This window comes from Rousettus aegyptiacus, unplaced genomic scaffold, assembly GCF_014176215.1.
Source record: "Rousettus aegyptiacus isolate mRouAeg1 unplaced genomic scaffold, mRouAeg1.p scaffold_m13_p_6, whole genome shotgun sequence".
NCBI classification, from domain to species: domain Eukaryota; kingdom Metazoa; phylum Chordata; class Mammalia; order Chiroptera; family Pteropodidae; genus Rousettus; species Rousettus aegyptiacus.
This window is the reverse complement of record NW_023416309.1, coordinates 77,637,584-77,662,334: the sequence shown is the minus strand read 5'-3', so window position 1 is coordinate 77,662,334 and position 24,751 is coordinate 77,637,584. Positions and strand designations below refer to the sequence as shown.

At 53.1% G+C, this 24,751-nt stretch overlaps 3 protein-coding genes across 4 annotated transcripts in view; 2 read left to right on the top strand and 1 right to left on the bottom strand.

Moving 5' to 3' along the window:
- The window catches only part of RTN4RL1 (reticulon 4 receptor like 1), a 65,908-nt gene extending 60,226 nt beyond the window's left edge, over positions 1 to 5,682 (bottom strand). The window contains exon 1 of the mRNA XM_016138917.2: positions 5,220 to 5,682. Within this exon, the coding sequence (XP_015994403.1) occupies positions 5,220 to 5,232 (13 nt within the window). The 5' untranslated portion in view covers positions 5,233 to 5,682. The remainder of the gene's footprint in view (positions 1 to 5,219) is intronic.
- A 3,671-nt stretch (positions 5,683 to 9,353) lies between these two features.
- On the top strand, positions 9,354 to 18,404 carry DPH1 (diphthamide biosynthesis 1). Of its 2 annotated transcripts, none has more exons than XM_016138915.2 (13): positions 9,354 to 9,450; positions 11,156 to 11,308; positions 11,430 to 11,493; positions 13,007 to 13,128; positions 13,517 to 13,674; positions 13,804 to 13,925; positions 15,435 to 15,503; positions 15,907 to 16,063; positions 16,181 to 16,281; positions 16,800 to 16,878; positions 17,161 to 17,295; positions 17,466 to 17,573; positions 18,267 to 18,404. In XM_016138915.2, exons 1-12 carry the CDS (start codon positions 9,390 to 9,392, stop codon positions 17,553 to 17,555), a joined length of 1,311 nt encoding a protein of 436 aa, XP_015994401.2. In that variant the 5' UTR covers positions 9,354 to 9,389; the 3' UTR covers positions 17,556 to 17,573; positions 18,267 to 18,404. The 2 variants fall into 2 exon arrangements, with proteins under 2 accessions (XP_015994401.2, XP_036078448.1); XM_036222555.1 differs by lacking the exon at positions 9,354 to 9,450 and adding an exon at positions 9,614 to 9,802.
- On the top strand, positions 17,580 to 19,147 carry OVCA2 (OVCA2 serine hydrolase domain containing). Its single transcript, XM_016138916.2, has 2 exons — positions 17,580 to 17,928; positions 18,267 to 19,147. The coding sequence occupies exons 1-2, from the start codon at positions 17,745 to 17,747 to the stop codon at positions 18,764 to 18,766; spliced, it is 684 nt and encodes a 227-aa protein (XP_015994402.2). The 5' UTR covers positions 17,580 to 17,744; the 3' UTR covers positions 18,767 to 19,147.
- The last annotated feature ends 5,604 nt before the right edge of the window (positions 19,148 to 24,751 follow it).

Below are 24,751 nucleotides of genomic sequence, written 5' to 3'. Positions count from 1 at the left end.
GTCATAGAAATCAAGGCAGATGGGCACTTGAGACTGTAGAGTTAAGAGGTTAAGAGAGCAAGGGAGAGTATGTGGTGGCAGACAAACCTGGGGTTGCATTCTGACTCAACAATGTGCTAGCTAGGTGTCTCAGAGCAAGAGACTTCATTTGCCTGTGCCTCAGTTTCCCTATCTATATAGCAGAGACAAGCTAGACTTATCTCGGCCCATCAGTAATTAAAAACAGCTATTGTCAGCATGTGGACAGGGAATGTCATAGTGGATCCAAGGCAGGTTGGGAAGAATAGTCTAGTCCCTGCTGCCCGTTTCCAGCTAGTACCCATACCTCCTCCCAACAGGCTCAGCCAGGCATGCTGTGAGTCCCAAGGTGGCTTGGTGATGGACACCAAGTTAGCTGTGCCTCCTCTCCCAAGTCAATGACACTAAGGAGGTCCCTGTTTCTGGGGTCTGCAGCCAGCTCCCAGGAGCCCTCATCCTGGGGTCCCCGCTCCACTTCTCTCTCTAACTCACTTCTACCCAGTGTACCCTGGCCAGAAGAAAGGGCTGCTTCCAGCAGTCTGCTTGGAGGTCCTGCCTGCTGCTGTCCCTGGAGGCTCTGTTCCCGTTTCACCAGCTATTTTGCTTCTTGGCCATCTGTTCCCTCCCTGTCATCTCCTCTCTGCTTTAACCTTAACCACTACTTCGCTGCAGATGGTACCAAACAGATCCGTTCTTGACATCCTTCATGATGCCTGCCCCCTCCTTCTCATCTCTAGCAAGTGAACTTCTGCTCTGTCCTTTTTCAGGCCCTGACTCCAAAGCTTGGAGTTGATTTCACCCCACAAGCCTCCCTCTTCGGTCCCATCTGCTGTTAATTTTGCCACAGTTCCGGGGGCAAACACCTACCCCTTTCCCTTGCCTTTTCCTTTTCCTAATGAAACTTCCTCTTTCAAACTTGGCCAAGTACCTCTCTTGGCACCAAGTCCATCGTCTGCTCTGGGTATCTCCCTGGTCTCCATAAATAGAGCCATTTAACCCCCCAGAGGACTCAGTGTTAGAGGACTGAGACAGAGACCAGAATCTCTGGGATTCATTCATTCCTACAGTGGAGGAACCAGCGTACCCATGCTGGTAGTTTGGGTCCTGAGTAGTTTTTCTGTAGAAAATGGACCTGAGAACTACACTCAGGTGTTGGCACGACAGGAGCCAAACCAAAACATATTTTCTACATAGTTTGAGCTCACAAATTCCTGCCCTGCTTTCCTTGCCTTTTTTTCTGGCTACTGGTGAGAAAAATGCGTACATGGACTTTAGTTAAAAACTAATTCTGCCTCTCCTTTCTCTTGGGGTGCCCCAATGCTCCCTTAAAATTCCTCCTCTTGGCTTCTATTCTGGCATAATGATCAGGAACTTTGAGGAAAGCAGCAATTCAGAAGCTCCCAATTAAAGAAGCTATTTTGGTGACATTGGTTCCACTAGGCAGCATTCCTTGAGTGGGACAGAATTGGTCTGGGAAGACTGAAATTCCACTTTTTCACATACATTTGGGGCTAAGAAACTTCATATCTCAACCCTCTCAAGTGGGGCTCTCGTTAAGTCCTCTCTATACTCTCTCTACAGCAGAAAGAGTGTCTTGGCTGTCATGCAACACTCCTCTCTTCCCCTCTCCGCTGGGGTTAAAGTGGGTCATGTCATCAATACTTCCAAGAGATGGAACCTGTTCACACCTGGTCACATAGAGACTCTCTGATCACCTAGGGAATCTCTGGATTCAGATCAACCAAGCATCTGACAATCTCATGGTCCCTTCCTCCTTCTGCCTTCCTTTCTTTCCATGAGGGAGACCCAATCCAGCCACCAGGCTGGCCTTTCTGGCTATGGAAACCAAAAGGACAAAATGCAACTTACTGGGTTGCAGGCCTTAATCTAGCTCTTCCTGAATTATTCAGGGATGGCATTAACTCATAAATGAGTGTGTTTGACTGATTTTGTGGTTGATGTACAGATAAATTCTAATGAAAGACAGATACAAGATTTTAAATTATTAATTAGACTGCCACTTAACAAAGCCTATTTGGCACTCTATTTCCTTGCTTAACAAGACAAAAACTTTAAGGTTCTGTATTAGCCCAGAGGCTGTTGATTTGCATTCTGTTTTTATAGCTCTAAAAATGAAAAACATAGATTCTGACCTTAAGCAGGCCACTTCTGGCAAAATAAAATCCTCAGCAGAGTGCCCTTCCTTCCCGGATGGTACTGGGTGGCTTGGGGCCTCTTTTGCCCTGCCTGTCTCTCATCTCTGACCAGAGGCTTGCTTTTTATATCCATGGTGCTGCCGGGGTAGGCTAGGAGATGGAAGAGCCAGCAGGGTGGCTGCAGAAGCCTTCAACTACCAGCACCATCAGCAAGCAGCAAGATCCACTGAGGACTCAGTGATGTTCTGGTTCACCAAAGTGGGGCTGAGGCCAATAGAGTCGTTCATTAAGAGATGGAAGGCAGCACCCCCAGTTCCTAAAATAGCCTGCCAAGGGATAGCACCTTGCTCAGTGTAATAGGACCACCAGAAATTAGAGAGATGGCCCTCATGGTCCAATGTCTACTTTCACCTTCTACCTGGGGCTTCAGACCACAGAGCCATCTAATGCCACAAAGCTCATATTGTCAAGACAATGGGCCCTACCCTTTGCAGAAAGGTAGGGTTTTTTTCTCTTCTCCCCTCCCTCCAGGATCCAGGGAAGGCTCTTTTTTTCTTATCCTTCAAATCGTTTTCCAGATAATTAAAATATGCAACTCCCTCAGGGGCAGGACCCACGCAGGGCTCTGTATCTAATAGAGAAACTGCAACAACTATCTGAACCCATCCTATAATATTTTTGCTTGGAGCCTTTGGGAACGATTCGAGAAGCAGAAACTTCAGTGGCCACCTCCCCTGACATTAGTCTCAGGCACACCTTTGGCTTTGGGCACACACTTAGACTCCACACAGAGAATCTGAGTGTCCTGAGTATGTGTAAAACAGACAAGTCCTAGGGATGAGATCTGGGGCCAGGAGAGAAAATTGCCCAGGAAATAACCAAAATATAAGTCCTTTGCCCACACAATGTCCCAGTAGCAGGCTCCAGGTTGTGGAGCTGAGTCCAGCCCAGCAAAAGTCTTCTCTGCTTGGTTTTCCTCAGGCCAATCAAAGTGGAAATCTCTGTTGGTAGAACCTCTCCCACCAACCAAGCCCTTCAGGAAGGGAAAAATAGCCCCAGTGGCAAACACGTGACTGTCAGGCCTCCAGTGGCCACCTCTTGAGCAGGGTAAGCCAGCAACCCCCAGGGAGAGGCCCCCAGAATGCACTGGGCTCATCCCGAAGCTGGGCCTCTGGCTAGCAAGTATGGAAGAAAAAGGCTCCTAGAGGCTGCTGAAGCCTCTCTGGGCACCTAAGCCATATAAACGAGTGCGTGGGCCGCTTTATGGCTCATTTTTAACTGCGAACTGCCAAAAGACAAAAGACCAAAAGGAAAACGAGATATCAATTCCTCTCTACTATCTCCATCACAGACCTGCAGCCAGAAATGGTGGCCTTTTAAAACCGCCTGGGAAACCTTCCCCACTAGGGCAAATCTGCATGCTCCAGGCCCAAGCTTCTCAGACTTGGGCCTGTGCTTAGCTCTGTAAAAAGCACTCTCTCTGTGCAGAGACGCTCTAGCCAGCACTGCTGGTTGCTTAAAGGACTTTACTCCCTTTCTGCAGCGACAAGGAATTGGGGTGTATTAGTGAAGTGGTTTCTCCAACCGGGGGACTTTTCCCACACCACAGTGAAAGACAGTCAACTTCCCCCCACACCCACACCCACCCGGTACTTCACCAACCCACGTGGAGGGCACAAGTCACATACAAGCTTGTGACTACTACTGACACGACAGGGCAACCCAGGTTCCTGGGTGAGCCTGAGCAAGTGGGGACCAGCACAGAGCCTTTACTGTGCCAAGCGAAGGCGTGGTTTCTTCACTCCACTGCTTACATGGGGTCTCGTACATCAATCTCACATCTGCTCCTCTCCGCCCATCTTGGAGCTTTGCTTCCCCTTTCTCCGCCACCTCCCCCTCCCCGTTTTCTCCTTCCCGATCCTACTGTGAGGTCAGAATCCTGTGCTTACGACACCTCGGTCTGTTGCCATGGAAACAGGGGCGGAATAAGGCTGGAGCGCGGAGCGCAGGGATCAGGCCCCTCCGCTACCTGAGCTCCCGCCTCAGCTGGTTCCCGCAGGGCCCCGGCTGCCTGTCGCAGGGCGCCGCGGCTCGCCGGCCGCTCGCCCTGGTCCAGGGACAAGGAGGTCCCGGCGGGGCGCCCCAGCCCGCCTGAACCTGAGAGGGAAGAGACACCGACGCAGAGGCCGGGTCAACGGGTAGTGGGGCCCGCGGGCTCAGGGTATGGTCACCTGCCCTCCCTGGGCCCCAGGGACTGCTCCCCACGCGGCAGCCACGTGGGGGCGCGGCGGGACTTCCCCAGCGCCCGCGCCAACTTTGCAGCGCTCCGCAATGAGCCAGGCTGCCCGAAGGATCGTGGTGAGGTGGTCGCAGGGCCAGATCTTCCTAAGTTGAGCATGGCACCGGCAGCGCACGCTGCCCATACGGCCTTTGCCTCCTCATCCCTACGCTGGGGACATAGGGAAAGTTTGAGGAACTGGACATCAGGCGCTAGCCATTCCCCTCGGCCACTGAATGCCCAGAGCCCGTACCTGAAGACCAAAGCAGGGCAGCAGGGAAGGTGCCTGCGTCCGGGCCCCACCTGGGAAGCTAGGGCACGCAGTGAACGTCCCGGCCATACGGTAACTGGAGCGCGGGTAGGACCCGGCCCCTACAAAGCAGCAGAAGCTAGCGGCGTATGCCCGCGCAGGAGATGGAGGCTGCAAGTGCAAAACTTTATAATGGCAAAGCAAAGGTCCCTGGAGGTCGGCTCCCCCTCCATCACGCGAAGCTCACTGTGGTCTCGAAATGACCTCGCCAAGCCAGATCTCTCGGCCTGCCCGCTAGATCCATGGAGAAAATCCCGTGTCTCGCAGCCGGCCACCGACGGAAACTGAGGGCCAGCAGCAACCCCTCCGCGGGTGCGTCCCCGCAAAGCCCGACAGCCGCCAGGGGCTGCTTCCCGGGCTGGAGATCTGGCGCCGGGCAGCTTTCGGGCGGCTCCCGAGCTCGCCGCTCTGCCCCGTGCGCATCCAACTACAACTTGCCCCTGCGGCTCCAACTCACCTTTGCGAAGCATGTTGGCCGCCACTCCGAGGTCGGCCTAGGCGCGCTCCCTCACGCGGTCTGTATTCAAATCCTTGGGCGCCGGCTGCAGCTAATCCGAGCGCGTCGAGGCGGGGGCAAGCCGGGGATCCGCTTGTGCCCGGCGGCCCGGCCCCGCAGGGGCATGGTGAGTCCAAGCCCCGCGCGGAGGGCACCGGAGCCCACTAGCAACCGTGGCGCTGCCTGGCAGCCCCACGCGCTCGGGCAGCCCCGGGGCAAGCGCGAAGCCGGCGGCCTGCTTCTGAAGCTCAGAACACTTTGCAGGCGGTTTTGAAAGGGGACGCCGCCCCCCACCCGGCCGCTTGGCCGCTGCCCCCTCCTTTCCGCCCCCTCGGGCCGCCGCCACCTCGGTTGCTGCAAAAGGGCGCTCGCACGCACCGCCGAGCTCCGGGAAAAGCGCCCGGCGCGCGTTTGCAGGACCGAGCGATCCGCGGAGCGGGGCGCCTCCCTTCCTCCCCCCCACCCCGCCCCGGCTTCTCCCACCTCTCCTCCCTCCCTCCCTCGCTTGCTCGCTCGCTCGCTAGCTCCCTCCCCCTCGCTTCGCTCCCCGCCCCCGCTCACCGAGCGCCTCCCATACAAAATTTATGAAAGTGCTCTCAGCTCGCGGTGCTGAGCGCCGTCCTATTCCCAGGGCAGCGGCGCTCAGCTGCACCGCGCCGCCTCCCAAGGTGTTTTCGCTGCGCCCGCCCCCTGGGATGATCTTCGACCCGCGTCGGTCCAAGTACCTGCCCTAGGCCTGGGGCCAGTGATCCCACCACTCGAAAGCCTTATGCGCCCCGTGGGCTTCCTGGAGCTCGCACCCGCAGCCCAAACCCCGCCCGCTCGCCCTTCGCGGATGGAGGTCACCCAGCCAGGCGGCTGGAGGCGTGCGCTCGCCGACCAACTGGGACGAGACTGCCTCCCAGAGCGCCCACCCCCACCCCCACCATCACAAGTCCGCATCACTGCCCATCTCCTCTCTGGAGGCTCGACGGCTCCTCCCTGCCCAGGACAGCTCCGGTGGATCCAGCCCCCTCGAATTCCGCGCCCCAGGACACTATACTTTTTGGAAGGAGGTGTGGCGTGTCTAAACCCAGACTGGTTTAGACTTTGCAGCAAGCATTCGAGAAGGTCTAATTGCAAACCCTAGAGAGGGAAGAACCAATGTTTGGCTCAGATGGACTTTCTCCGCCAAGGGGGCCTCTGATTTCCCTCGATCTACACAGACCCCGCCCGAGGCTTCGCAGAAAATGGAAGAGGTACCACCTAGAAAGCCGGTCTCACAGGGGACAAGTTGGACTGAGCTTAGAATGTTCAGGCTAACCAAGATCCTGGGTGGAGGCCGGCACCCCCTACTGGCCTGGGATAAGAGGGGTCCTGGGAGAGGAAAAAGAGTAGTCTAAGTCACTCATTCAAGACACATTTATTGAGTCTATCATGTGTTGGACACTACTATTCCTGAGGATTCAACCAATGATAAAGACAAGATCTGTGCATTTGTGGAATTCACAGTTTAATAGGGACCAAACAGGGAAAGTCTAGATAAGATGCTGCTTGGAAAAAAAGCAAACAGGGTATTGCTCTGGAGCTAACATGAAGGGTCAGGGAATGCTACTCTTAGCAGATGACATCTAAGTAGAGTTCTAATTTGAGAGAATGAGTTGTATGATTCCTTGGAGAAAAACTTGGCATGATAGGAAGGTCAAAAAGAAGGCCAGCATCATTCATTCACTTACACAAGCATTCAATGTACTGAGGCTCAAGTGTGAGCTAACTATAGGCTTGGACTTTCAGGAGCTTATGGCATAGTTGGGGAAGAAAGACCCACAGTCTGTCTTAGAATGTGACAGGGGAAAATACAAAGCGTGGGAGTAGTGTGTGCTAGCTTTGGGGCAGGGGTGAAGGACCATCAGCGAAGGCTTCACAAGAAGAGGTGCCATTTGGGTTAGGTCTTGAGGACTGAGTTTAACAAGCTGAGAAGGGAAAGGGCCATTTCAGGTAGTAGAGACAGTGCAAATGCTTGGAGGTGAGAAAGTAACCTAGTTCTGAAGATTAGGAAGATGAGTCCATCTTGGGGTGGGAATAGAAGGTGAGGCATTCTTTCTCTTAGCCTTGACCAGCTGCAGGGCTGGGGTGACCCCACGCCCTGCCTGAGCCCTGACAGGATGACACTAAAGCTGAACTCAATGACACAGAGCTTGCGGAGGCCCTCCATAAGTAAACTAAGGGCCCAGGAAGGTTGAACAACGTGCTCAAGTATTATACAGCAGATCAGTGCCAAAATGTGGGCATGGATCAGGGTGTGTTACTCCTCCTGCCACCGCCTCAAGCTGCCTCCCCATGATCCCATACCCCACAAACTCCAGCATCTTAGGCAAAGTCGGCTGGAGCTGGGCGTGAGTGTGAGAAACAAAGTTATTTCAAGCCTCAGGAGATCTTGGTGCTGCTTTGGAGTCCAGCCAGGGGTGGGGGTGACTTTTTAGGCGGGTGTTGTGGTATAATGTGGGGGTGCACTGTGCCTGCCTTCTTGTCAGGCACTAATTACTCAGACTGCTGAGTAACTCAGGCAGGGAGACCCCCACAGACAGATGGAGGTGTTCTTGGATTAAGTTGAATGGCAGCCCCCAATGTTTTGTACTGCAATGTCTTGGGGGACATGCTCACATCTTTCCTGGTTTCCTAATGGGGGCCAGGGCAACTCATTCAGCACAGAGGCTGTGGGGAACTGTTATAAGAAGATGGGGGCCTTCCATCATCAATGAGCCCCACCTCTACCTAGGAAAAGATTCTAAGGGGCAAGGTGCCTGTTAAGGGAGCTGATCTTTCTCCCTTGGAACTTGCAGCTGCAGCTGGAGCTAAAGCTGGGCTTCAGTGTCCTGAAAGGAGCTGGACTCAGGGGATTCCTAGAATTGATATCCTGCACCCTGGGTGTCCAGAGAAACTGGGGAATATGGGAACGTCCAGGCTGGACTCATCGAGGTGAGAAGGGTATTCCTGGGACTCATGTGCCCACATTCCTGTCCAAAGCTGTGATTGTCCTAAGAGGGGCTGAGGGGCAGAGCAATGACCCCTTCTGGTCCTCCCCTCTGCTGCTCACTCCCAGCCTGATCAGTCATACCTCTTCTCTGGGCAGCCTCTCAGACAGGGCCAGTCCCTGGCTGCTTGTTTTTCATTTCTCTCTGCACCTTAATTAGGAGTTTCCAAGCTGGGAGGGCCTCCAGGGGAGCCTGAGGCCACAGAGCTGCCTTAAAGGGCCAGCTGTACTCACATCACCACCACACAGAGAGGAAGAGATGCCAGAGGGCTGGCTGGCCAAATGGCTGGACCATTGGTCTATGAGGCAAACCTTGCTGAAAGCCAGTCCTGCAGGTACTTTGCTTTTCCAAAGGTCAAGGTTGTCTCTGGTTGTTCTGTTTCCCCTTTGGGATCCCTGGAACTCAGTTCACAGATCAGGAGAAAGGCTGTCCTTGGCCTGAGGAGCAGCCTAGGTAGGAAAACGTTGCCCAGGATCCAGAAGGTTTAGGCAATCGGAGTCCTTGGCCTGCCGCACCCTTATAGGAAAGCACCCTCAGGCTCAGGGCCTCTCCTAGCAATTTTTCACATGTGAACCTTCCATACACAGTCGGTTCTAAAGGTGGGGAGGGCATCCCTGCACTCTGGAAAAACGGCACCAAGACTCAATGTGGAGCTGGGCTGGTGGATGAAGAGTTCTGTTCTGTAGTTTAGGGGCAGTGGGGTCCTTCGAGGACGGGAATGTGGCTCTACCCACAGGAATCTACTGTTTACCAGGAGAGGAGAAAGCAGGGTAGCTGAAGGAACCTGCTGGTGTCCCCATTCACAAGACTCGGCCCGCAGAAGTCGGTAGGTAGGAGAGCTCTGGTCTGGGAGTGCCAGATTCGGGCCGGCGGAGAGGAGGAAGAGGGGACACGTCGCAGGGAGAGTGCAATCGTCGGGGACCACTAGGGGCTCCCGCGAGTCCGGACCTTGCGGGAGGAAAAGGGCCTACAATAGCCATGCCCCTATCTTCTCCTTTACGGTCTCCGCCCAGCAAATCCCCGCCCTTCTCTGGCTGATCGGCAATCGATCGCAATGTCTCTGCTCTCCGGGTTCTTCTAGCACTGTCTTTTTGGTCACCACGTGGGCAGAGCCGTGATGGCGGCGCTCGTTGTATCCGAGGCGGCGGAGCCAGGCGGCCGGAATGGCCCTGGCAGAGGTGGGTTCTACAACGATGCGATCTCGCATTTCGGGGTAGGACCCCCCCAAGTCAGTGACAGGACCAGCCCCCTTTCTCCGCCAGACTTGGAAGGTCCCGCCGTCTCTCCTCCTGGGCGGCTGTAACCGGAGCCCAGGGGTACCGGTCTTTTTGTAGCCCTAGGGCGCGATCGTGAGCTGCCCTAAAGAACTTGTAGTCTTTAAGCCGAAAACGCTGCCCCCTGCTTTGGCCGGCAGACAGACACACCTGAAGACTCACGAAAAAGGTGGACCTGACGGGGAGGGAAGGAGCCTGGCGCGTTGCAGAGGTCATTCCACAAATGGGCCCTTCAAGAAATGCTTTCAGGAAAGAGGCACGTGGTTTCATTGACCCGGCACTTACTGAACTTTTTGAATACCAGGCCTCTGCAAGGTTCAGGGGCTGGACTACAGACCTGCCTTCAGGGATCTGACAGCCTTTTTTCGAATACTGACGGAAACAGAAGATTACAGCCACGTGATAAAGGAGGAGGCTCCTACTGGCCCTTGGGACAAATTGAGATTCTAAGACTAGCCGCTCCTACACACTAACTTGGGCCTGTCAGAGGAGCTTCTGTGGCGGGGCCCAGGGACACTGGGCTGGTTGTTCCAACAACTGAACAAAACCAGAGCATTCAAGTCCTTTCTCAGGGTCCCAACTTGCCATGCTAGTTATCAACGGCATCATTACCACCACTACAACCTACCCACCTACCCCCATCAGGTCTAGGAAGAGCCTGCCTATATAGTAAGGAGTCAGCATAAGTTCTGGCACATAGTACAGGTTCAGTAAATATTCGTTGAATAAATTAATTTCTTGCCCTGTCACATTCTCAAACTATCTGGCTCCTAAAGAAATATCTGGGGGTTGAGCTAAGCTGAATTGTGGCAAACAGGGTGCAGACAGAGGGCTGCAGTTTTGCTAACGGGCTACAATGTTTTATCCTTTGATCAAGGATTGTAATTATTTGTATTTGCCCCCACTAGACTACTAGCCCTTAAAGGGCAAGGTCACTTCTATCTTTACCTATTTACCTGCAGTCCTGACTAGAGTGTGTTCTGTCCACTCTTCCCGAGAGAACAATGGGACTAGGGGACTTGTTAAGTCAGTTAAATGTATGATGTTTATTTCCCTTTTAAATGAGGAAAGGGAAGAATGCAGAAATTAACCAGTGTAGACATAATCAGTGGGACTCAAGTACGGAAGTCAGTCTATTAAATTAGTACTTAAAACAGTTTGCATATAGATCTCTTATCTAGGATCTCAGAACTTCAAGGTGTTCTTACGCAGGGGAGAAGAGGGTCATTTTCCCAGAATGCTTGGGCTGGCTTGCCTCCTGGGTTTTTCTCAGGATCATTCACTATCAAGGAGCAGTTATCTGGACTTTTTTTCCTGTTTGCCCCTCGGTTCAGTCCCCTGATGTCACCTCTGCTCTCCTGAGATAAGGGGGTGAACGATTCCCCACTTATGGTCTTTCAAACCTTTGATTCCCAATAATCTCACAACATGGAAATTAATTATGCAGATTTTCTTCTGGCTTAATGAGTTGTCTTTCTAGCTTCAGGATGAACTCAGTTGGGGAAGAGGATGGGATATGGGATCTGGGCCTGAAACTTGGGTGGAGTTAACAGCTGGGTCTGGCTATGGTTTTAGCCAGGTACTGACTCAGGCTTTACATTCATCCTAGGTCGAGCCCCTCGGGGCCGGTTGGCCAATCAGATCCCCCCTGAGATCCTGAATGACCCCCAGCTGCAGGCAGCCATTCAAGTCCTGCCTTCCAACTATAACTTTGAGATCCCCAAGACCATCTGGAGGATCCAGCAGGCCCAGGCCAAGAAGGGTGAGCCCCCAAGATTTCAGCTAAGTGGGGATGGAGAGGTTACCTGGCCCAGTTAGTGGCAGTGTCCCCATTCCAGACTTGCCCCAGCCGTCTGTTCTTATGTCTTCGCTCTGTCTTGCAGTGGCCTTGCAAATGCCTGAAGGCCTCCTCCTCTTTGCCTGCACCATTGTGGATATCTTGGAAAGGTGAGGCTTGGAGCATTGGAAAGGGAGATGGGTCAAGACCTTCCCCTTGCCCATTATAGCTCTGCCTTTTGGCATCATTTTGTCCTTTAGGACCTCTGCCTTACCCTGTCCCCTCCCACAACCATATACACACAAAGGAGAAAACCCAAAATTTAGACAGAGCAGATGGTGGGGTCTGAGGAGGAACCTATGAATCCTCAGAGCTGACCCTGTAATCAATGGAGTAATAAGTGTGGGGTCTGGCTAGAGGGAATCATTTTCTCTGGCTCATCTCGAGGAGTAGAACAAGGAGGGGCTTGGCAGGGAGAGAAGTGCCTAGGAGACAGTATTCAGTTCCTCTACCCCCTCGAAGTTTCTTCAATACAATGTACCATCTTTGAGAGGGGGGTTGAGTGCTCAGCCATCTGGAACAGGCACAGGAACAGGGAGGGGGAATGGAAAAAGGGGAGGTCATCGTGTGACGGGGGACCTCCCACTTCCTTGCTGCTGCCCTCCCCACACCCTGCTCCTCATCCACCAGACTCACTTCCCTGCTCCCACCCTCTCGACCCTTGGGGATGCTCTCTGGGGCTTGGGCCAATTTGCATACATTTTAATCTATAAAAAATTAAGTGCTCAGGCTGACTCAGATGCCTGGGCTGCATTCTAAGGAGTTGAATAATCTGCTTCTGTGCACAGCCTGATTTGGGGAAGGAGGGGTGGAGATAGGGGCTGACTGGCAGCAGCTTAGCTTTCCCCACCACATTTCCAGGAAAAGAATGGGGAGACCCCAGTAACTGAGCCAGGATACATGCCCCAAGGGTGGGTTTCCCAGGGAAGAGCTGGTCCTTCAGCTCCGTTCCTGTAGTAAGTTTAGGGGGTGCATGGTCTTCCCCACCCACCCCCGTTCTACAATGATTCAGGCCTGGCAACAGATCCCATGGCATTGTGCTGGCCAGAGCCCACTCTTCCTGACGCATGAGGTGCGTGGGAGGTGCCATGTGCTGTGTAGAGCTGTGCATGGGTCCCCCAATCCTGGGCACAAAGGGCCCTGACTAAGGGTGAGGAAGTAGCAGGGAGTCTGGGAGTCAGGGAGGCTGTATGTACCCACACGTGCATGCCCACGCACCTCATGGTACCAGAGCATGGGCGCAGGTGCCTTTGCACATGTGTACATGCTCACTGCTTCAGCACTCTGGGTGGGATGAGTTAGGGCATCAAAGGTCTGTGTTTGATCCTGTGTATTCCAGTTCGAGAGTTGGGGGTACCTCTTGCAGTCTGAGCTTGGGCAGAGGAATCAGAATGCTACAGAGACCATCCTCATACAGCTACAGTTCCAGGACCTGCTGCCAGGGCTGGGGGAGGTGGCAGCTGGGCCCCTCCTACTCTTTGTTGGCAGAAATGGCAGCTGCCTACCCAAGGGATTGGAAGAGATAGGGAGAGAGGAACTAGGCCCTGAGATACCTCCACAGTGTTAGGTCTCTCTCCTACCTCATTCCTTGTTTCACCATCTTATTGTTGCCCATCCCCACAGGTTCACAGAGGCTGAAGTGATGGTGATGGGTGATGTGACCTATGGGGCTTGCTGTGTGGATGACTTTACTGCAAGGGCCCTGGGAGCTGACTTCCTGGTGCACTATGGCCACAGCTGCCTGGGTATGGTAGACCAGGGAGGCAGGACTGTACGTTGATCTCCTTCACGATGCCTTCTTGTCCTGCTCGCAGGCATGAGGTCCCTCCTGGTTTCTGGGATGGCCTCAGCCTTCCTGCTCTGCAGGTGGATCTTTCCTTTGGGTTTGGTTGACTTGGAAACTATGCTGGTGTCCCAGATGAGGGTGTTTTAAAGGCTGTTGGTAGTAGAGTAGGCTGGGCCCCACCTGAGTGACACATAGGGAGCTTCTGAAGGACCTGTGACCCACCCCCACCCCCCTTCTACCTGCAGTCTGAAGCCACTGGCCCTGGCTGCTCAGAGACCTTGGCCCAGGCCAAGCTCTCTGCCTGTCTTGCCTTCCAAAACAAAGCCTCAACTCTTCCCTCCTCCTAGTTCCCATGGACACCTCGGCCCAAGACTTCCGGGTGCTGTATGTCTTTGTGGACATCCGGATAGACACAACCCACCTACTGGACTCTATCCGCCTCACCTTTCCCCCAGCCAGTGCCCTTGCCCTGGTCAGCACCATTCAGTTTGTGTCAACCTTGCAGGTAAGTGGACAGACAGCAACCAGTCTGCAGGCCATTCCTGGATCCCGCAGCCAGGTGCTGCAGGCTGGTCCTCTGCCTCTGGCTCCCCGTCTCCATCCTCTTGTTTCCTTTCTCTTGTTGTCCTTACAGGCAGCTGCCCAGGAGCTGAAAGCTGAGTATCGTGTGAGTGTCCCACAGTGCAAACCTCTGTCCCCTGGGGAGATTCTGGGCTGCACATCTCCTTACCTATCCAAAGAGGTGGAGGCTGTTGTGTAAGTGAAATAGGAGGAGGGACAGTCATAGAGATGTAAGAAATGTACCCTAGGAGTCTAAAGCTCCTTGACCATTTGCTCAAGGTCATCCTGCAAGATGGGGACCAAATAGGGTTTCAGGTTTTCTGTCTCCCTCTTCAGTGCTCTGTCCACTATTCAGAAGGCTATGCCCAAGGTGGGGCAGGGATCAGAAGGCCCGGTGGTGCATGCAGGTGGGCTGGAAATGGTGGGAATATAATTGGAGAAGATGGATGGGCACACCCAGGCTGTAGCCCCATTAATTTAGCATCCGGACAGCTAACAAGCAGGAGCAGCGTGTCTCCTGCTGCCTAATTATTTTAGGTAATGGAAATGCTTAATGTTGTGTGAATGCAGCCAGCCTCAGAGCCGACAGCTCCCGGCTGGGGCTGAGGAGGGGTGCCCCATTCCCGGCTAATGACAGGGAATGAAGGAGCGGCAGTCCCCTGACTCAGCCCCACCTCTGGGGCTGCAGCTGCTGGTTCTACAGACCTTGCTACACCCAAACAGACACCCCTGCCCATAGACGAGCCCATATCAGGGCCTTCCCTAGCCCATACCTGGCAGCTCTGCTCCCTGAGGGACATTCCCAATACCTGTACCTGCATAACTTGAACTCACAGATACTTACCCTTGGAGGCTCTAAGGTGAGTGTGGGAAGGAGGAATACTCTGAGTATTGGCAATTCATCAAAATTTAGTGTGGTCTCCCAGAGAAGCTGCCATGGCAGATTTTCCATGCTCTGGCCTCTCCATGGCCTGGGAAGGTACTGTTTATAGGTAGCATCTTCTTAGGACATGCTGGGTACAGCCTGATGATTAAGCCTAGAGTCCAGTCCCAGATATACTGCTTAATAGCTGTGGACTTGGGAAAGTTTCTTAATATCCCTGAACCTCAGTGGTATCTTCTAAAATGGGGACACTATAGCTTAGAGGATTATTTGATAAGACTGAGTAAAGGCATACATGCCAGGTGCTTAGTCCAGGCCCAGAGCACAGAAGGCACACGTCCCATGAACAGTAGCTATTGTTACAACTCAGCAACTGGACTGAAGATCTAGTTTGTATAGAGAATAGCCAGTGTATACCCTTAAATCTCATTTACAACGTAGATGACATCCTGAACACTACTTCCCATGTCTGTATTGAACTTGGTAAGAGAGATTCTGTCCTCCACTTCCAAGTTAGGTTCTCTGGAGCCCTGAGCAGCCTACCTTGCCTCAGCTGCCCCTTTATTCTTCCCCCAGAAGGCTGGGGGTGGGGGATGTTTTTAGATTCTACATTATATAACTAAAGGGACTTTATGGTCATCAATTCAAACTCCTTATTCTACATGGGAGAAAATCAAGGCCTTGGGAGGTGAAATGATCTGTCCCAGTTTATACACGCAGTCAGTAGCACAGCCAGCTAAGAACTCAGTCCTTTGTATCCCCAAGCCAGTACTTGCTTCTACCTCAACCCACACTTACCACCCCTTTCTACTCCACTACAGATATCTCGGAGATGGCCGCTTCCATCTGGAATCTGTCATGATTGCCAACCCCAATGTCCCTGCTTACCGGTATGGGCTGAGCTGGGTTGACCAACTGGGAAGGGGGTGGAATTCTCTGCCACCGAGGTTCTCAATTGGCAAAAACCTTCTCATTCCCTTAACATAGCCCGGCCTTAAAGATCTGAGGCACTTGCGTCCTGAATCTAGGTATCAAACCCAAGGCTGCTGCTGCATAGTGCCCACCCATCTCCTGGAATTCACACCAAGATCCTAAAATCCTCTCTTATTCTTGCCTGCTCCAGCTGTGGGACTAATCTTCCCAATGACAATCTCTGTTCTTGCCTCTGTTCCTAATTACCTGCATGGAGTCTGCGGGTTTAGGAGACCAAGGGGCTGAGTCAGGGAGTCTTGTATACAGTGCAAGTCCCACGAGTGGCTGTTATGGTGACCCCTACATCTTCTTCTTTTCCAGATATGATCCATACAGCAAAGTCCTGTCCAGAGAGCATTATGACCACCAGCGCATGCACGTCAACCGCCAAGAAGCCATAACCGCTGCCCGCTCAGCTAAATCCTGGGGCCTTATCCTGGGCACTTTGGGCCGTCAGGGCTGCCCCAAGATTCTGGAGGTCAGGGCTCAGGATGGCCCCTGGAGGAGGGGACTGACTGGGAAAACAGTAGGCTACGGGATCTGGCCATGGCTACTTGATCATGGTGACCCTACCTCTGTCTCCCTCTACCAACAGCACCTGGAATCTCGGCTCCAAGCCTTGAGACTTCCCTTTGTGAGGCTGCTGCTCTCTGAGGTCTTCCCCAGCAAGCTCAGCCTACTTCCTCAGGTGGACGTGTACGTTTTCCCTTGCCTGCCTACCTATGACTCTAGTTAAAGAGACTTAGATTCTGATTCCTGCCCAGCACATATTGAAGGCTGGAATAAATGAGGATTGCTTCCACAATCATGAAATTTTAACATTTACAGAGCACTCATACAGCAGGGGCTACCCTTGGCTATGGGTCATACCTACTTTGTCTTCCTTGGGGGCTCACAGGCAATTGCAACAACATTAGTAGTTCTGTGTGAGATGAGTTTGAGGGGTGGTTGGCATCTGCACTGTACCAAACCCTAAATTTGACTCTTATACCATCACAAATGAGCTGCCCAGGTCCTACCCTCAGAAAGCTTGTAGTCAGTAGAGGAAACAGGAGAAGATAAGCAACACTACAGTGTTATTCTAAACAGTAGTAGGTTACAGTCTTTAAAATTAATATTAAGCATTCATTGGGGACAGAGTCATGTTCTTCAGCATGCTGTCCAGGAGAAGGGGAGGGACCTTTCCTTGGGTCTGACTTGACTTCTCTTCTCAGGTGGGTGCAAGTGGCATGTCCACGCCTTTCCATTGACTGGGGCACAGCCTTCCCCAAGCCGCTGCTGACACCCTATGAGGTAACACCAAGATGTGAAAATCCCTGGTAGACAGTAGGCTTTGTACCTGATTCTCTCAAGGGAGGAATCTGAAGGGGAGTGGCGATGGGTGGGCAACACTTAGTTACAGCTGAGCCACTTCATTGCTGGGTGACTTTGGCCAACTGTCTTAAGCTCTCTGAACCTCACATTTCCTGTGGTATAGGAATAATAAAACCTTCGTAGGCCATTGTGAGGACTGGGTTAAATAATTCTGCACAGAAAAATTTTGGCAGATGTTATTGACCGGTTTTCCTCCCCTAGGCAGCAGTGGCCCTAAAGGACATTTCCTGGCAACAGCCCTACCCCATGGACTTTTACGCCAGAAACTCCTTGGGACCATGGACAGTGAACCACGGATGGGACCGGCCCGCCGCAGGCCGGCCTCTACCAGGGAAGGTAGGCAGGGACTGCAAGGAGACAGCAGTGACCGCTCCTGGGTGCGGCCTTGGCACTTCGCTCCCCAGCGACGCGAGCCGAGGCCGCCGCCTTGCGGCTGCAATGGGAAAAACATGGGAAAGGGGTGGAGGACGTAGAAGAGGGACCCTGACCAAAATGTGCGACTTCAGGTGCAGGAGGGGTCTTCGCGCCCCTCGCCAGCCGCGACTTGCGAGAGTTGCAGCTGCAGAAACGAGAAGGCGGCGCCCCTCGCTTCTTGAGACGCTCCTGGGTTTCAGGTATACCGCCCCTCTGGCCGCGCTTCACCCCTCCGCGTTGTCATGGGCACGCCCGCTTGCTCTGAGGCCCGCCTTCAGGGTGGGGCCGGCATTTGGTTCCGCCCCTCACGTAATCGAACTTCCACTCGGGGGAGGGTTATTTCCGGTGCTTAAGTCGCGCTGCCCTGCGGAATGGCGGCGAAACAACCTCTTCGGGTGTTGTGCTTGGCGGGCTTCCGGCAGAGCGAGCGGGGCTTCCGCGAGAAGACAGGAGCGCTGAGGAAGGCTTTGCGGGGCCGCGCCGAGCTTGTGTGCCTCAGCGGCCCGCACCCAGTCGTGGACAAAGCGGGCCCGGAGGGTGTCGGGCCGGAGTCTGGTGAGACGAGCTCTGCCCGGAAATGCGCTCCAAGTCTATTTTCTCGTCCCCATAACACCCGTCAGCATACCCCAAACCTTGCATCGCCCCTTATTCCTCTCACTTCATTTGCCCATAACCTTCATTTTTTCCATCACAGCCTCCCAGGTTTCCACCTTGATCTGTCTTTCCCCTCTCTCCATGCCGCTCTATTCCCCACCTCATTTCCCTCAGACCGTCTTCTCTCACCCCTCAGCCGTCTCTCCCTATCATTCCCAAACACTCCCCTCCCTTTTCCATAACTTTTCCCTTGGATTCCGCCATGCCCTAACTTCATCCTCTCCTCCATATCGCTGTAGGGCTCTTCCCTCCAGAGGAGCAGCTTCGAGGCTGGTGGTTCTCAGAACAGGAGGCAGATGTTTTCTCCGCACTGAAAGAGTCCACAGTGTGCAGGGGTCTGGAGGAAGCCCTGGAAACGGTGGCACGGGCACTGAACGAGTTGGGACCTTTCAGTGGACTGCTTGGTTTCAGCCAGGGAGCCGCGCTAGCAGCGCTTGTGTGTGCCCTTGGCCAGGCTGGTGACACCCGCTTTCCCTTGCCAAGGTTTATCATCCTGATATCTGGTTTCTGTCCTCGGGGCCTTGGTCTTCGGGAATCCGTCTTGCAGGGCCCCTTTTCACTACCTTCACTCCATGTTTTTGGGGACACTGACCGTGTCATCCCCTCTGAGGAAAGTGTGCAACTGGCTAGCCGATTCACTGGAGCCATCACTCTCACCCACTCTGGTGGCCACTTCATTCCAGCAGCTGCACCCCAGCGTCAGGCCTACCTCAAGTTCTTGGACCAGTTTGTAGAGTAAAAGATCAACAATGCCCTGGCTCCTACATCCCTTACTCACTCCAGTGAGGACACATGACTGGGTTAGCCTCTATGATCCTTGCCCTCCCCTTTTCCCGACCTTTGGACCTCTTCTGCTATTAGGGCTCCTCAGCATCACCAATTAGATAAATAACAATTCTTAAAACCCAAATTATATAAGCCCACCTCTGCACTCAAGAAAATGGAAAACAGGAGGCCTTAATGGACTTTGATCTTGGCATCTATACTCAAATATGAAAAAGGCCAGTGGAGCACTGGGTGCGTGGAGGGTGACATGGGAAAAGCAGGTGCTGGCACCACAATAAATTAGCGATTTGGATTTTGAGCATCTTTTTATTCATACAAAAAAAAAAAAAAAAAACATTTTATACCGGAAGCCTGCCATTGACACAGCTGCAGGCCAGCACGAGGCAGGAGATGTTCCAGTTATAAGCCCCCAAGAGAAGTTGATGCATGTGTACATATATGCTTACACATTTTTGGTGGAAGTCTTAAGCTCCAAGCAGAAATAAAGGAGACCTCAGTGGCTGGACCGGGAAGAATTTATATCTGAGAAGTTCTGGGAGGAGATCATCTGGCAAGACTGTGTAGGCCACACCGAGTTGAGGCTTCCTCCATAGTAATCCTTGAGAGTTGTGTGCTGGCCTTACGTCAAACCCTGGCTTCTTGTGTTTTTTGTTTTCTCCTCCATAACTGCCTTAGCCTCTCTGAACTATAAAGGGTGGAATGGTGCTAAAACCTTGAAGGCCAAAGACAGCACCAAAGAAACTTTCTTCCAAAATGCCCCCATTTGCAAAGTTTCTGAGATTGATGTTACTTTAGTGATTACAGCCAAGGCCTAAGCAGCCCTTCTGGTTTGGAAGTGCAGTGGGTTCTGGGCATTCTAAAGACTACTCACTTTAGCCATTTCTTCTACTTCCAGTGCTTCCGTGCTCTGCCAGAACTACTCTGACTTCAGCCTTGTCTCTGCAGGCTCATCAGCTTGTTCCTTTTCTGGGATATCACAACAGACCCTATCCCACTCAAACATGGTTGCTCTCAGAAACTTTAGTAATGGATCAGGAATTAGGATTAGGGGATGCAGCACAAATACACCAGCCTATCCTGAGACAACTGGACTAATATTCCTTAAGTTACCCAAAATTCTGAGTTCTTCACTATAGATAGCAGCTGTCCAAGATTAAAAGGACAAAAAGCTGGTGTTACCTCACCCCCCTTCCCTAGCCAGACATACTTAGTTTACTGGATTTAGGACCTTTATAGCAGAAAGGGGGGGGGGGGGAAGACCTCTCTTGTTACAGCCCGCCTCTGCCTTGCTCTTGATGTTTTAAAGGGATCCCTTGGCAATAGGTGCTGAAATGGACCGAATGATTCCTATAGAGCTGGTCGATTTGGTTTGTAGAATTTCAGAAAAGATTGGATTTATGGTATTTAAAATTTTAGGAATTTCATACAAAAATTCAGATTCTTGGCTTCTCTAGGAATAAGCAGTTCAGAATGGAATGCAGTGGCTCTGCAGTTCAGGACTCGTGCTCTCATGGCACTCATAGGCTGCTGCCTTTAGCAAGGTCCCAAGAGGTGAAATGATGACTCGTATACCACAGCTGCTGCTACTTGGGATTATTGTGAAGATTAAAGGAGAGAGGGGAAGATATATTGGGGAATAAATTTTAAGCCAGGACTTAAAGTTCGATAAGGGTAGAGCAGAGCAGTATTAGGTGGAGTTTAGGGTGAGGAGAATTACCCCCGAGAACCATAAAATGTTCAAGCCAGAAAGAAACAGGTATGTGGTCCACTGGTTCCCAACAAGTGAGATATGTCATCTGGTATTCTCTCCAGGAGTAGAGAGAATCCCATACATGCACATACAGACTCTATGGACCATTTGCAACAGCATCCTGGTAAAACTTGGATTCCTGGAGCCAAATCCAGCCCCACTGAGTCAGTCACTAGTATCCAGGAATCTGCATTTTGACAAGATATCCCTGGTCATTCCCATGCAACGTAGTATTAGAAAACCATTGCTAAGAAAGATTATTAATCAGTTAATATGTATTATTTGAAAAAAGCCCCCATGTGATTTTCATGCACTCCATTAGGGAAGAGGAGCTAGCTCTCAAGAATCTGATTTAATATTTTCAATTTATAACTAAGGAAAATGAGGTCCAGAGACAAGAGAGGAACACCATTTATAGAGTAGTAACTATGCCAGATATTTTGATAAGCAAAAGCTTTAGTTGCCTAATCTCATAACTTCATGAAGTAGATTCTTATGTTAATCTAACTTTATAACTGAGGAAACAAGCACAGAGAGGTTAAGCAACTTACCCAAAGTTGGTTCAGATCCAAGAATTCACATTCTTGACCTTTACTAGTCATCGTTTCCTCTGCTCCACCACGGAAGTTGAGCAGAGACCACCACTCACTATTGTTGAACTACCTGTCCAGGCCTCACCTTCCTAATCATTTAAATAGTTTGGGGGTGGGGCATATTAAATGATTTTCAAGATACTAAAAAACTCAACGTTGTACAGTCAGTTCTCTGGTTTTTCCCCCCTCTGACCACCTTTGCCAGATCGGTTCCAACTGCAAAAGACTTGGTTTCTTCAAAATATCCCTGCATTGCTTTTTTCTACCTCTCCAGCTTAGATTCATAAAGCTCTTGGGAGAGAGAGTTCCTTAGCAAAGAACTTCTTAATAGCCCCAGTCCCAGAGGTTCTGCTCAGAGATGTGTCCCTTCCCCTGTTTATTCTGCCTAAGTGACCAGAACTGGGGTCTCCCCAACATCCCTCCCACCAAGACATAGTAGCCTAAGAGGATAGTATTTAAAAGCAAAATATCCTGCAGTTTCTAAAGGTTTTTCCTTACATAATTCTGTTTGATCCTCACAGCAGACCTGGCCCAAAGGAGGGATTATCATCTCAGGAGAGATTAAAATAATAACTAGTTGGTGAAGCCAGGCTGGCCTTCCTGCTTCCCAGTGCACTACTTCCACCTGCACACACTACAGTCTGCCTACAGATGTCCACTGGATTCCAGAATCAAGTGCATTTTAATCTAATACCTCAGGGTCCTAGGGTGGGAGGAAGGCAGCACATGGATGCTGATTAGCTGGAAATCAGCACAAATTGTCTTAGTTTAGAAAAGGAGGGGGTATGGAAAAGTAAAGAAAAGTTGGATTATTGTTTGGCAGGGCTGTGTTGCATTTATCATTCCCAACACTGTCCCTTGAGAAGTCCTGCACCTAATATCCAGCACTCAGCTCCTGAAGTGGGTGGTGATGGTGGTGGCAGGTGACATAGGTCATTGTTCACACTTTACTGGCACAAAAGGATTTCAGCCCCTCTGATTCACCCCCCTTCTTATAGGGCTAATTTGAGACACTATTGGGCTACATGTCTGTTTATGCCTCACCTTCCTGTCTAAAATTGGAATCCAGCATTTAGAGAGGGATTGCTGACGCGTTCAGACAACACTTTGGGGACCAGGTTAACTTCACAAGCCACTGCCTTCCTGAGGGCTGGGACGCTTTCTTACCCTACATGGCTCAGAGAAAGGAAAGAGTGGGCACAGGAGTGAGGGAAGGCTGCGACTCCATCAGAAAATGAGTTCAAGGATTACTCTTTGCCCTCTGCCTAATCAGCTAAGGGTTCTGGAAGAATAAGGTTGTCTACTCCCTTCAGTCCCCAGGAGGCAAAAACATTTTATCTTGCCTCCAAGTCCCAGCAGCATCCCTCCCATTGAGGAGATAAAAAGAACCCAAATCTCATAACTACCCCTTCTCTCACTATCTCCTGGCTGCAGTACCTCGGCTAGGAGAATAGGACAGTCAGTGAGGCCGACGGTCAGACATACTCCGTACACCGTGCATCTTCTGCCTCCGTGGAACGCGTCAGTCAGACGCGGGAGTAGGCCCGGCTGCTTGCGCGGAACCTCCTGCCCCCATCTGCACAGACACGCCGAATCTTGACTCGCTGCCCCCACTTCCTCCTGCTCGTGGTCTCCCCCATCCCCCGCTGGCAGTGCAAGGCGTGGCGCGGCGCGTGGGCGTGCTGCGGGGCGACCATGGCTGTAGACTGTTACCTCCGGTTCCCACAGTAACAATCGAAAGCCACGGTTGCCCTGGAGACGCGGGGGCGGGACGCGCATTGCTGACAGCACCGCCTCAGCTCGTTAGGCTAACGACGTCAAGACGGCGGAGGGGGGGGGGGAGGTGTCGGGGGCGGTGCGCACGGCGGGGACCAGGCGCTGGACTGCTCCTGGGTTGTGCGGTGTCCATGTGGGCCGGTCGCCCCTCGCAGCCCCTGGGGAACAGGGACGGGACCGCCGGATGGTAGCGCCTGCCTTGGATCAGCACCGCGGACAGCGGCGGCGCGGACAGCGAGCCTGGGGATGAGGGACTCTTGGGGACAGAAGGGCCAGGGGCGCGGCAGGTGGCCAGGTCCGCGGTCCTGGGGCGAGGCCAGGCGTCGGTGGCCGTGACTGGAGACTGTTACTGAGGGCGGCCCGGGCAGTAAGCAGTCTAGAGCCAAGGTGCCGGCACACTGCCCGGGCGGCAGTGCCTCTGTCGTTCGTAGCTGGGGGCGCTGCTGCTCTTCCTCCCCCGCGTCTCCCGCCTTTCTCTACCCCAGCGCTCGCGGACCGGCACGCGGCCCTTGACGTCAAAGCCCTGTGACGTCAAAGATGTCCCTGCGGAGAGGCACTTCCGGTGGCGGCGGGGGTGGCGGTGGGGGTGTCGGTGTCGGTGGGGCGGGGCAGTCCTGCCGAGGCTCAGGCCCCGCCCCTGCCTGGTCCTGAGAGGACAGCTCCTCAGGCAGAAGCGGGAAGTCGGGGGCTCAGAGGAACCAGCCCGACGGGACTGGACGGGGAGGGGGTGGTCCAGCTGAATCTGGGGTGGTGGGCAGGTGGCGTCTGTCCCTTGCCGACGCCCTATTCAGCCGGCCGGGGGCAGCAAGGCTGAGTCACCGCGCTGAAGGGAGGAGGAGGAGGGGGTGCGTTTCCTGAGGCGCCAGCATCTTCGCCCCACTTTCTTGGGAGGATGGCGCAGGAGCCCCAGGAAAAGCCGCGGGGGCTCCGAGGGTCTGTCTTCTATTTGATGCTCCTCCGAAGTGGCTGCGTCTCCATCTGGGCATGGGCAGGTGCTGCACGGGGTTCTGTATACGCCTCCAGCCCTGGCTCCACCAGCTGCGAGGAAACCCTCGTCCCCTACCCTGTCCCCAACCCCACCCCAATAGGGGCCCTAAGACCTGCCTCCTGCCGGTCTCCTCCTTGCCCTCCCGTCCGTGTTTGTGCATCGGTCCATCTGTTGCCCGTCGGTCGGTCAGTCCCGCTTACCTGCCCGGCCGCGTCGCGCCCGCGCCAGCTCGCCTCCTGCAGCCCCGCTGGCGCGGCGGCTTTTATAGTCGCGCGTAGTACTCGTGCGGCGGCTCATTCATGCGGCCGCGGCTCCTACACACTGACGCGCTGCAGACGTCAGCAGGGATTTTAGGAAACGGGAAGAGGGGCTATTTATAGTGGCAGAGGGGGGTTGGGGTGGGGACCGAGGCGAAGAGGAGCTGAGAGGGAGAGGACACACGTAAGCAGGAACAGCCCGTGCCCCCAGTACTGTTGCATAAAGGGTTAACTTTCCGGAACTGAGCGTTGGGGGCGGCAGGACGATAGTGCCAGGAGGGCAGACGGGTCCCTTACATTTTTATTCTTCCCAAAACACATTGGGGCTCAACCCCATCCCTGCCCTGTCTTCCAAGGTCCTCATCCGGTAGTCCCCACTCCCACTCTTCAGTGGCTGGACCCGACGGTTCTGTGACGTCACAAGATACCCCAGCGGCAGTGTTATACCCCAATGGTCACTGCGGTGGCGTCATCCTGGGCAGGGGGGTGGGCAGGAGAGGAAACTGGACCTTAGAAGGGCCCTAGGGCAGCATCTAGACCTGCAGTGTGGGTTGGGGAAGAAGTGTGAAGGATC

Coding starts and splice junctions, on each gene's coding strand:
- DPH1 (XM_016138915.2), top strand. CDS start 9,390: ATGGCGGCGCTCGTTGTATCCGAGGCGGCGGAGCCAGGCGGCCGGAAT. Junction 11,494..13,006: donor ATTGTGGATATCTTGGAAAG/GTGAGGCTTGGA, acceptor CCATCCCCACAG/GTTCACAGAGGCTGAAGTGA. Junction 16,064..16,180: donor GCTGCCCCAAGATTCTGGAG/GTCAGGGCTCAG, acceptor CTCTACCAACAG/CACCTGGAATCTCGGCTCCA.
- OVCA2 (XM_016138916.2), top strand. CDS start 17,745: ATGGCGGCGAAACAACCTCTTCGGGTGTTGTGCTTGGCGGGCTTCCGG. Junction 17,929..18,266: donor GGGTGTCGGGCCGGAGTCTG/GTGAGACGAGCT, acceptor ATATCGCTGTAG/GGCTCTTCCCTCCAGAGGAG.